The sequence below is a fragment of the Bison bison genome, unplaced genomic scaffold (assembly GCF_000754665.1).
Source record: "Bison bison bison isolate TAMUID 2011002044 unplaced genomic scaffold, Bison_UMD1.0 scf7180017864327, whole genome shotgun sequence".
In the NCBI taxonomy this organism is placed as follows: Eukaryota; Metazoa; Chordata; class Mammalia; order Artiodactyla; family Bovidae; genus Bison; species Bison bison.
In genome coordinates, this window is record NW_011494899.1 from 7,849,434 (window position 1) to 7,861,524 (window position 12,091).

At 36.9% G+C, this 12,091-nt stretch overlaps 1 protein-coding gene across 1 annotated transcript in view; it reads right to left on the minus strand.

Annotated features, from left to right (window-relative positions):
* UTP20 (UTP20, small subunit (SSU) processome component, homolog (yeast)) overlaps positions 1-12,091 on the minus strand; it is an 86,973-nt gene that overhangs the window by 68,981 nt on the left and 5,901 nt on the right. Inside the window, exons 7-15 of the mRNA XM_010853454.1 lie at positions 11,864-12,001; positions 11,231-11,386; positions 10,415-10,561; positions 10,196-10,330; positions 8,885-8,962; positions 6,966-7,144; positions 2,538-2,693; positions 2,305-2,393; positions 577-682 (exon numbers count right to left, since the gene is read on the minus strand). Coding sequence (XP_010851756.1) covers positions 577-682; positions 2,305-2,393; positions 2,538-2,693; positions 6,966-7,144; positions 8,885-8,962; positions 10,196-10,330; positions 10,415-10,561; positions 11,231-11,386; positions 11,864-12,001 — 1,184 coding nt within the window. The remainder of the gene's footprint in view (positions 1-576; positions 683-2,304; positions 2,394-2,537; positions 2,694-6,965; positions 7,145-8,884; positions 8,963-10,195; positions 10,331-10,414; positions 10,562-11,230; positions 11,387-11,863; positions 12,002-12,091) is intronic.

Genomic DNA, 12,091 nt, shown 5'->3' on the forward strand with positions numbered 1-12,091 from the left:
CGTAAGGACTTCCCTAGTTAAAAATCCTATTGTTCCCAACCTCCAGACTTGCCCTATCCCAACTTTACTACTGTCCAACAGGCTACATATTTTAAAATATGTAGTTGACTAGTGTGTTAGCACCATGATGGCAGGGAATTTTGTGTTTCATATACTGTGTCTCCCAGTGCCCAGAATAGGGTCTGGTATATGAGAAAAGCAGTAACTATTGAATGAAGTAAATGAACAAATATATTTTTAAAAGCATGGAGATAAATTGGATTAGACTCTGGAAACGGAAGCAAACTACAAGAATTTCAAACGGCCTGATCTTTAGAAGTGGTGCTAAGCTGAATGGCTCCCAGTAACGGCCTGTGATACTATAAATTTACATGCACAATACAGTACCTTTTACAAAGATGAATCATCTTTAAAGACTGTATCTGAAATGTTCTTATTTTAACTGAAGTATTTAAATTGATAATAAATTTGCTATGTGAATACAGCTCAGGTAAAAAACAGATCCAAGATTTCACAAACACAGAAGCCTTTATATCTGATTCATCATTAAGCTGAATGGAAGGTATGTCTACTCACAATACTAAGTTCTTCACCCGTTCCACAGGAACCAAACGAAGAAGTTCAGAAGATTCTTCCAAACCTAGCAGAGTATTTACAGCTTGACAAAGAACAAATAAGTTTCCTAAAGGCAGAAAAACAGGAGAGACCACATTATTTATTTCTTTGATACAATAACTATCAGACCTCTCATTTATCTACCACTTGGTATTTATACAGAGTTCCTAAATTAAAGTGAATCTGTGCCTTCTAAAGGATTTTCTGTCAAATGTCAGAATATAACAGAAAGGAACTGAAAGAGGTTTCAAGTCTTTAACTTTCTTAAGAGAAAAATATATTCAGAAATAGAGAGTAAAAATATATGTTCCCTTCAACTGAGATGAGAAAATTCAATGGTTCTACTGACTGGCATTATCAAAATTAGAACTTTTGAGGAGAACAGACTTAGACTTTCTAAAAGCTAAGAAATTATCTTTGTATAAAACTCAAGTTGATTTCATGACTCCAATTTATAAGAAATCACATATCTAATGGCTACCATCTATAATCCACTCAATTTATGTTAGTTAGATAATCATCTAAATCTAGATCAAAGGTTGGCAAACTATGACCCCCAAGTCAGATTGTGTAGGTAGTCTGGTTTTATATGGAGAAGGCAATGGCAACCCTGGTTTTATATGGGCAACAAAATGAGAATGCTTTTCCCATTTTTAAAGGGTTGTTTAAAACAACAAATAAACAGAATATGCCACAAAGACTGAAGACTGAACGTGGCCCACAAAAGCTAAAATCTTTACCGTGTGGTCCTTTACACAAAAAAATTGCTGACCTCTGCTCTAGCCTTAGAACAAGGCTATCCAATAGAACCTTCCGCAATGGTAGAAATGCTCTATACATGTGCCAGTGTGTAGCCACAATCCAATATGGCAGTCACTAGCCACACGTGGCTACTGAGCACTGGAAATTCTCTAAACATGTCTGTTTAGTATCTAAATAGATACTAAACACAGAACATAGTACATTAATATTTAAATGAGTGACTACCATATATACAGATTAGGAAAAAAAATACTGAGCTAGAATAAAACAAAATACCTACTTTTATTTATTTTTTAATTGTAGCAAAATTTTAATACTTACCTTCTTTTGATCAAAATGCTTACTTTTAAACTGCTGTTATCAGGGAGTAGGGAGAGATGGACAGGTATACAACAGGAATGGTGTTTGGGACAGGGTAATCTAATTCTCCCTGGATGAGTCGAAGGCCTTCCTAGAGATACTGTGCTGGCATTGTTTTGAAAGCTAAGTAAGAGTTCACTGAATGATGACAGACCTAGAAAGGACTCCAGGCAGAAGGGACACATATGTAAGGGTAGCTGGAGCGGGTACAAGAGAGTGTCTTGCTCAGAATAAGTAAATGCTGAAGGACAAGTGTACACTGGGGCTGGACTGGGCACAGAAGATGCGAAGAAGACACAAGCTGGTACTCGAAGTTGTATCTCATTTCTTTGACAGTAGCATTACTGAATTTACTGAAGTTACTCAGGCAAATATTCAGACCATCCTGACCTGATTACGAGGTGGAGCCCTTGTAATTACATCTCAGCCTCTTTCTTCCCTATTTATACTCGGGGGGGTTCTGCCAGAATACAACGACGGTACTATTCTCTGGTACCCATGTGTTTACAGTTCCTCTGGGTGTGCCAGGAAAGACAGACAAGAGAACAAATGGTGATTGTAACTGACCTTTTCCAAAGCTCCCTCTGTCAACAGTCATGAGGAGTGACTCGATGAAGTAGGTGACTAGTGGTATCACCTTCTCTTTCTCCAGGGGCCTGTCCAAGAAGTGGAGAGAAAAACGGAAACACTCAAACTGGCATTCAACAACTTTTTCATGAAATAGCAAAAAAATGACTAATAAATATTTTCATCAGTTTGCTAAAATACTTTTCACAATTTAACACAGTTGATTTTCTCACCTAATATGAGGTAACACAACAAGGGCCGCCCAAGAACATGAAAGGTAAGTAGTATCTTGATTCGGGGGTGACTGAATTATAGATAAAAGATGTTCCAACACTGAGATCTGTTCCTTTCCTTCCTTGGATTTTGTCTTCTTCTGCCTTATATAGGATCTGAAAGAAGAAAAGATGAATATTTAAAATAAGAAAGGAGATAATTGCTTTTGCCCTCTGAAATTCAAAATAAAATTGGTTCCTCCACTGATACTATGTATAAAATAGACAACTAGTGAGAACCTACTGTATAGCATAAGGAACTCTACTCAGTGTTCTGTGGTGACCTAATTAGGAAGGAAATCCAAAAAAGAGGGAATATATGTATACATACAGCTGATTCACTTTGCTGTACAATAGAAACTAACAACATTGTGAAACAACTATACTTCAATTAAATTAATTTTTAAAAACTGGTTCCTTTCCATGTGTGGAGATTAGCAGAGAGGAGGAAATTGGTGCTGATGGTTGAATACAAATAACTAAACAAATGTGACTCATTTACTGATTTTCAGTGACAAGGTTTTTTTCAAATCCATTGGTTCTGCTTTCTTTTTCTATTTTAATTTGCTTCATAACTTGCAAAGCAAGTCTCTTCCAGTTTTAGGTATTATTTCTGAATTTGAACTACTGATGGACAAGTGTTTAAGGTAATTTATTGGCATGAACTGACTTCTTCCATCGCCCCCTTTCCTTTTTATCATGATAAAATGATTAAGGGGCTTCCCTGGTGGCTCAGACCGTATTAGAAGTTACTTCCTCTGCTGCTTTAATCTGGTAACTGTTTACTTAATGATATTTTCTGACGTGACACTCAGTTTTAGGTACCTGTTATTTTGGCAGTATTTTTGTTTACCAATGAACTCTACCTCAGTCTTACTTCAAAGACAGAATCTAACAGAAAGGAAAGTCAAAGAAACAATAAATAAAATGATCTGCTATTATAATTTATCCTTCCATGACCAGTCTGGTAAACTTGTTATGAAACTGAAGTAGAATATCAGGTTTTTATTCCTACACCCTTTTATCATTAAAGTTAATGAAAAAGTTGCACTCTGTTTTGTTTCATACTTATCAGGATACTGAATGCTTGGAAACTACGATAGATAAAAACCAAGTTAATTTTATTGGTAATTTCTAAAAGTTGTTTTAGAACTTGTTTATACAGTCTTTCTAGTACTAACCATGACTCAATAATCTGCAAAAAATCTTACAAATAAAAATAATGAGATGCTTTATAAAGGTAAGTCATTAGCTGCTATGTCATCCCCCTGCTTTATCACACCTGCCAGTGAGCTCCTCCAATAAAATCCATAATTCTTACCTCATCCTGTAAGGCCTTGGGTGATCTGACCCTTGTCTCCTTCTCTCATTTCCTCTAATTCCACTCTCTTCCTTTCTCGATGCTCTTTACCTGCACAGGCTTTCCTTTAGTTCCTCAAACATACAGGCTTATTCCCATCCTACGGTCTTTGCAGGAACTCTCTTCTCTGTCTGGAAAACCTTTCACCCAGCCTTTCTCTGCCAGGCTGGATCCTTTTACCATTACAATTGGACCAAAGGTCCCCTCTCCAGACAGGACTAGTGCTGTTCTCTACCTACTCTCTCTCGACACCCTGTTTTACTTTTTCTTTTATCACTATCTAAAATTATCCTGTTTATTTACCTGTCTCACAAGCTTGCCCCACTGAGAGTATCATTTCCTCCAAAGAAGCCCTTTTTAATTATTATATCCCAGTGCCTCGAACAGTACCTGATATGATAAGTATTTGTCAAATGACAGAATACATTTATCTTCTGAAGACTCTTTTCACATCTATTATCTTCTTTAATTTCCACTATAAATTTGTGGATGAAGTGTGACCAGGAATATTCAGACAAAGACAAGTTATTCTACAGGGTGACAGAAATTTTCTTAGTGATGGAAGTTTTCTTACAGAAAGAAAACACAGAACCTGTGGCACTTGCTTTAAGTTAATATGCTTCCATTTATTAGGAATGATAATTTCTACTTGAAAAAAGAGTAAGCAAAATCCTTTCAAATACCTACATAAACTTTGCTTTAACTTCCAAAGAGTATCTATCATTTTTAATAAAACCGAAAAAGTAATCCACAGCCCTTTTAACAATTCAAACAATGCAAAAGTGTATAATCTAAAAGCTAATAATCACATCTTTCTTCCTCTTACCATCCTTCTGATGTAAATAAAGGTAACAGTTTTGTGTATCTTTAGGGAGTTGTCAAATCTCCCCAAACTGACCTTTAGATTTAATTCAAAACAAAATTCCAGCAAGGATTTTTTTGTAGACAAGTTTCTTCTAAAATTTATACAGAAGAAGAAAGGACCAGGAATAGATGAAGCAATTTTGAAAACGAAGAACACAGTGGAAGGATTTAAGATTTCCTGATTCATTTTATTGTAGTAATAAGACAGTGTGGCATCAGAGGAGAAGAGACACATAGATCAATGGAACAGAAGAGACAGCCAGAAAGTCCCACACATTAATGTCCAGCTGATTTTTGACACAGATGCAAAAGAGATTCAATGAGAAAGAAGAGCCTTTTCAACAAATGTTGCCAGAGCAGTGGACATTTAGAGGCAAAAAAGGAAACTTGATCTAAACTTCACACCTTATATAAAAACTAACTCAAAATGGATCATGGACTTAAATGTAAAACATAAAATGATAAGATTTTAAGAAAAATAGGAGGAAGTACTTAAGAACTACAGCTAGGAAAAAAGTTCTTAGACTCGACATCAAAAGCATTATCCATAAAAGGAAAAGCTGATAAACTGGACCTCGTCAAAATTTAAAACATCTGATCTGTGAAAAATCTTAAGTGAAGGAAGATAAGCTACAGACTGGGAGAAAATACTTGCAAAGCAGGTGAAAGGATTTATATCCGAATATATAAGCATTCTTGAAACTCAACAATAAAGAAACAATCACAATCAAGTTAGAAGATGGATCAAGGAAATGAACATATATGTCACTAAAGATGATATGCAGATGGCAAATAAGCATATCAATATCCTTAGCCACTAGGGAAATGCAAATTAAAACCACCATGTAGATATCACTACATCCTACAGAACTGGAAAAACCAAAAAATCAGTGATAATATCAAACGTTGGTGAGGATGCAGAGAAACTGGATCACCTATACTTCTGGCAGGAATGTAAAACGGCACTCAGTTCAGTTCAGTTACTCAGTCGTGTCCAACTCTTTGCGACCCCATGAACTGCAGCATGCCAGGCCTCCCTGTCCATCACCAACTCCCGGAGTTCACTCAAACTCACAAAACGGCACTACCACTCTGCAAAACTATTTGACAGCTTATCAACCTGAACATGCCCGTATCATATAATCCAACAAGTCTGCTTTTAGGCATTTACCTCAGAGAAATGGAAAGCTATGTACATGAATGTTAATAAGAGGATTATTCATAATAGCCAAAAACTAGGAATAGCATAAATATCTTTCAACAAGTGAATGACTAAACAGACTGCTCCATCCATTACCTTGGAATACTACTCAGGAGCAACACACAGAAATATATTCAAAATAAAAAAGAACGGGTTACTGATGCACACAACTCAGATGGGTCTCAAGGGAATTATGTTGTGTGAAAAAGTCAATCTCCAACGCTGTACAGTATAATTTCATGTATATAATATTCTTGAAATGACAAAAGTGTAAAAACAGAGTGTAAGATTAGTAGTTGCCAAGAGTTAGGGTTGGAATGCAGAGCCGCAGGGTGACTATGGCTACTAAAAGTAGCACCAGAGATCCTTGCAGTGATGGAATAGCTCTGTATCTTGACTCTGGTGGTGGTTGTGAATAGACATGAGATAAAACTGCACAGAACTATATATCCATATACATTTACACACAGAGATGAGTGATGTAAAACTGGTAAATCTGAATAAGGTTGGTGGATTGTACTGATGTCAATTTTCTTGTTGTGATATTGAAATAAGTTTCTGTAAGATGTTGCCACCGGGGGGAAACTACAGGAAAAGTACATGGAACCTCTCTGTTCTGTTTATTATGACCACACGTGAATATACAATTGTTTTAAAATAAAAGGTTAAGAAAATTAATAGTGACTTCTTTTTTCCACTTACCACCTTCCTGAAGTTAACAACTTAACCTGTTTTTGTACCATTCCACGTGTTCCTATGCTTATATATACTTTCGATTTTAACTTTGCAAAATGTGATGGTATTAGACGTACTCTCCTACAACTTATTTTTTTCACCTAACAATATATCACAGACATTTTTCCAGTTAATAAATGTAGATTTTCAGTTTTTACAATATTTTGAATGCATTATTTTTAAATGTAACCCTACCAAGAATATAGGAAATTAGGACTTTAGAACTTACCCTACTGTCTGCTGGGAGAAAAGCAGAGGGTACTTCTCAATCGCCATGGAGCCAGTGGTAGGAGGTGCTGCTTTGTTAAGAATGAGCTTGGCCAAAATGGCCAGAGCTTCATCTCTGACTGCAGCATCATTCGTCAGGAAGCAATTCTCAATATACAAGAGAAAGCTGGGTAGGAAAAGCTAAAAATAAACAAGAAAATCACACTTATTAACAGACATAAATTTCAGAACACCTAATAAAGAGATTATTCTAACACTTCCACAAAGAAAAAAAGATCATAAACAAAGATACCAGACCTCTCCAGAGGAGCAAAGGATGCAAGAAGACAATGGAGCAAGGCCTGAAAAACTGAGGAAGAATGAAAGAATCTAAAATGCTGTATCTGGGGTACTGGAGGTATAGAGCGAGGAGATACAGTGAGGAGACAAGACACTTTCAGATGTACTAAAGCTCAAAATTTTACTACCGTTCACCTTTTCTCAGGAACCTCTGGAGAATGTGTTTCATCAAAATAAGAAAGTGAACTACAATGTAAGAAAGCAAGCTATAGCAAGAGAAAGACATGGGACCCAGGAAACAGGCAAGTCCCAGTATGGCATCTGTGCAGTGCGCAGAGAAAGCAACTCGTTCAGAGTTAAATGGTTCTGGCAAGACTGTCTCCAGAAGAGAAAAGATCTGTTAAATGATCTGCTAATTTGCTGTGTGGAAGGCATTCTACGAGGCTGCTGGAAGGCTCGTTGATGAACAGTTTTAAAGAAGCAATTTCCAGTCTTTAAAGAATGAGGCAATTGGAAAAAATGAAAGGGTACACAAAAAAGGAAATGTAAATATAAAATATTCCTTGCTTATAAGGAGTACTCTCAGCCAAAATTTGTGATGTTAACTCTCTATTGAGAAAAGTAGTATAAAAGAATAGAATCCACCTACTCAGGAGGAAGCCTACAGATAAGGACTAAAATTAATGTGTCAAGAAAAAGCAGTATATTCAGATGATTTAAAAATATAAAGTAAATACTAGAAAAAAAAAATAGCTAAAAAAAAAAATCATTAGGTGCGCTTGTTCCTGGTGAGGAAGATGGGGGTGGGAATTTTTAGCCCTGTGTGACCTTTCAAACTACATGCATAGGATACTCTGATAAAAATAAGTTATTAAAAAGAAGACCAAAAGGAACAGGGGAGAAGGAAAAGATGCCGCTGCCAAGGAAATCAGAGGGCTATAAAGGGTCCTCACTGGGCAGGAAAGAACAGAGCTAGGACTTGTCTAAAGAAGTGGGGTTTTTTTTTTTTTGGAGACAACCAAAAAATATATATTATTAAAGACCAAAGGGGAAAATGAGAGAAGAGATAGATTTCTATGAAGTACATATTAGGACCACCAGTTTTAAGGAGTAGCAAATGTTTGATGCAGGTGAGGGGAAGAGATAAGCTCAGGATTTGATGACACAGTGTTTTATAACTTCCTAAGTGAAAAGTGTGAAAGTGTTTGTCACTCAGTTGTGTCCAACTCTTTGTGACCCCAAGGACTATAGCAAGCCAGGCTCTTCTGTCCATGGGATTCTCCAGGCTACCAGAGTGGGTAGCCATTTCCTTCTCCAGGGGATCTTCCCAACCCAGGGACTGAACACAGGCCTTCCACACTACAGGTAGATTCTTTACCTTCTGGGCCACCACTACAGGCTATAACTTCCTAAAAGATTACTAAAACCAAATTGGTTACCTATTATAATTTAAAATGCTTAGCATGTGGAATAAAGTTTCACATGTGACTTAGAACTGGAATATAATTGTTTCAAAAAAAAAAGGAATTAAAAACATCAAATCCTTTCCTATTCCTTTCAAAAAACAAAAATCACAGGATTTTTAAAATTGATCATTTCATCATGACGGAGTCAAATCCAAGACTTAATAATCTCACTCACCTGCTCAAACTGCTTCATAGCAAACATGACTTCTGAAAAATCCAAAATTAAGTGTCTTTCAAAGCTGCTTTCAAAAACCTGTGGCAAAGAATACTAATGTAAGTACAAAGAGAGTACTCTCCCATTCCTGAAAATAAAAACATCCCAAATCTTCAAGTCCTCTAGCTTGCAAGGAGTAAGTAGTGGGATGCTCAATCCAAGTTAAAGTAGTCATGGGAAGCAAAAAGAACTGGCCTGCTGAATCTGCCACTGCCAGGTATGAGCCCAGGCACTGGGCCCCCCTACACAGAAAAGAAACGACTAACCAGCATTCTAAGTGCTCGGCCTTCTCCAAAGGGACTTACAGATTCGAAGGGCACTGTACTTCCAGTGATTAACACAGGTGCTCTGCCTAAGACTTGCTCATTCTTTCCCAGCTATGCAACAACATAAAAGGGCAAGCAACACTTTATACCTTCTTTGTAACTTTCCACTGCTGCCCTACAAAGAACCTAACTTATTTTTACTTTCAGTCCCACCTCCCTCCAATTCATCTTAACTCACTAAGATGCCAATCTCATTCAATTATTTCCCTGCTTATCGTTTCTCCAGGACCCTCCACTACTTGCAGAGGAAAAAAATCCAACCTAATTTTTCAAAGCCAAGCAGAGCCTTACTGATAGATATCACACTTCCTGTTCCCACAGCCCAGATGGCATAGATTTTTGAACACATCTTTGTTCTTCTCTCTCCTAGAGTTTTTAATCCCTCCTCTGACTGGCAGACTGATATTTAACCTTCAAGGACTACCCAAAATATAAGTCCGTTGAAAAGCATTTACTGTTCCACAATCCCAGACAGAATTGACCTTTACGTTTCATTTCAGTTCAGTTGCTCAGTCGTGTCCGACTCTTTGCAACCCCATGAATCGCAGCACACCAGGCCTCCTGTCCATCACCAACTCCCGGAGTTCAATGTGACACAAATGTTGACAGACTGATTCAACAGATTTTAACTATATACTACCAGGACCCCACCTCCCTAAAAAAAATCACAGGGGAAAAAAACCCAAAAACTGTCCATCCTACCATATCTAGTCCATAGCCTGCACTTGGTTAAGTAAATATTTGTTCAGGTGAATATTTGCTGAGCAGATTTAGCTTTTATCACATTTGTTTTATTTCCAATACAGCATGTGATTCACATCTCCTTAACAAGATTATAAATTCTCTGAAGGCAGAGCCTTTGCCAGGCTTCACTGGTATTCCCCTGAAGGCTTACTCAATGCTAAACATATTAACTACTTGATTAATATTTGCTGAAGTAAATTACTTTTTCTATGGTTTCTCTGATGAGGGTCTCTGGCAAGGAAACATTTTCGCCTAGGATCAAAGCAGAAACTACACCCAAGAGCGTCTCCCGGCAAGATGTAGAGAGATGGGCTGTTTGTAATGTTTGAGACAAGACCTATAAAACAAAAGGGAAAACAATGCACACTTAGCAGTCAGCTTCTAACAAACATGCTCTAAGCAAACTAAGTTGGGAACTTACTTTACAAACATCAACAGGTTTGGTTATCTTTGATCCATTTCCATGTTTTACAAGTATCAGGTATGTTTCTAACAACCTTTTAATCTGTTCAGAACTTTCACCACAATTAGTTTCCGTTACTTTTGTATGTAGATCCAGGAGTGATTCCTGCAAACAAAGAATTTAAGAGAGAAAAACTATCAACTATCAAACTCATCTGTTAATGAAAATATTATGTGAAGCCACTCAAATTTTCACATTTTTTTGCTTTGAAAGAAAAAGACACCTTTATTGGGAGCCACTAATGATAACTACGAACGTTACTCCCATCCAAGTACTAACCAGGGCTGATCTTGCTTAGCTTCTGAGATCAGATGAGATTGGGTGAGTTTAGGGTGGTGTCGCCATAGACATAACCACAAACGTTTCTGAGTGCACTGTTTCAAGTTCTTAACAAGTATTTCCTCACCATCCTCACAGGTAGAGAATACTATACTCTTAGTTACCAGATGAAAAGACTGAGGACTAGACACTTAAATAAGTTTCCTAAGTCACAGGAGCAGTAAGTGACAAAGCCAGTATGCAAAGAGGCCATCTGGCTCCAAAGCCTCTGCTCTTATCCACTATGCTCTACTGCACGCATCTCAAGATACTGAAAGCAAGTAAAAATATTAGTACAAGGGGTAGATGGAAGGAAAATCCTAGTTAGTGTGTAAAATTATAAAAACAATTATAAAATATAATCTCCAGCAGAAGAAGGAGATTCTAAGCTAAGAACAACAGCAATCAACTCTTGGACTCCTAGTTACACACAAATACTTAAAAACCACAACTCACTTGCAAACATTCAAAGAATATTCCAAAATGTTCCTTGTAGATATAGAGTGCAGTGGATTTGACCATGTTTTTGAGTGTTTCTCCAACTAAAATCCATGGAAGTTGAGCTTCTGTTTCTGTAACTGGTCCGAGCTTTTGCAAAATTAGTTTTATTGCCTGTGGAAATCCAAGAGTCATGAAAATGAATAATGTATACTCTTAGTCTCAAGTATTTCACTGTTATTTCCACTCTTGATTATTCTCCACTCTGATCAAGCTATCTTAAAATCTGATTCAGGATTATCAAGGATATGACAGTTTTGGTGGTTAACTATGTGTCCCAAAAGAATTTCAAAACTAGGATTAGGAATTTTATCATACAACTGCCCACCTCCATCACCCTCGCTCACTGATCAATTTATGTTACCTTCCAGCATGCAGGATGAAAAACAGAGCAGTGATTTTTTTAACATGAGAAATACCTAATAACCCAGGGCCTATACTAAGTAAGCACTGCTTTTAAAGCCCTAATGCTCCCCAAATGTTTTCTATTTACTCTACGTAATCCTCTCTCTGAATCACCTGTGTATATCTCATCCATTTCCTTTTTAATCCTTTTCACAAAGACTCAAGGAACTCCTCTAGCTTATTTACCTTCTCTGTGCAAGAGTGAAACATATTTCTAACTCCTTTACACATTTCAAAGAGCAACTGTCCAACGCCTTCTACTTTTTCTGGATGTTCATCAAGATCAAGAAACATTAAATTGAAAAGTGCATTTTTATCAGAAACCTAAAACACAAAATGCAAACAGAAAACTGCATTTACAACATAAACATATCCAAAAGAATTATTATTATTTGCTATTCTACAGATTTATAT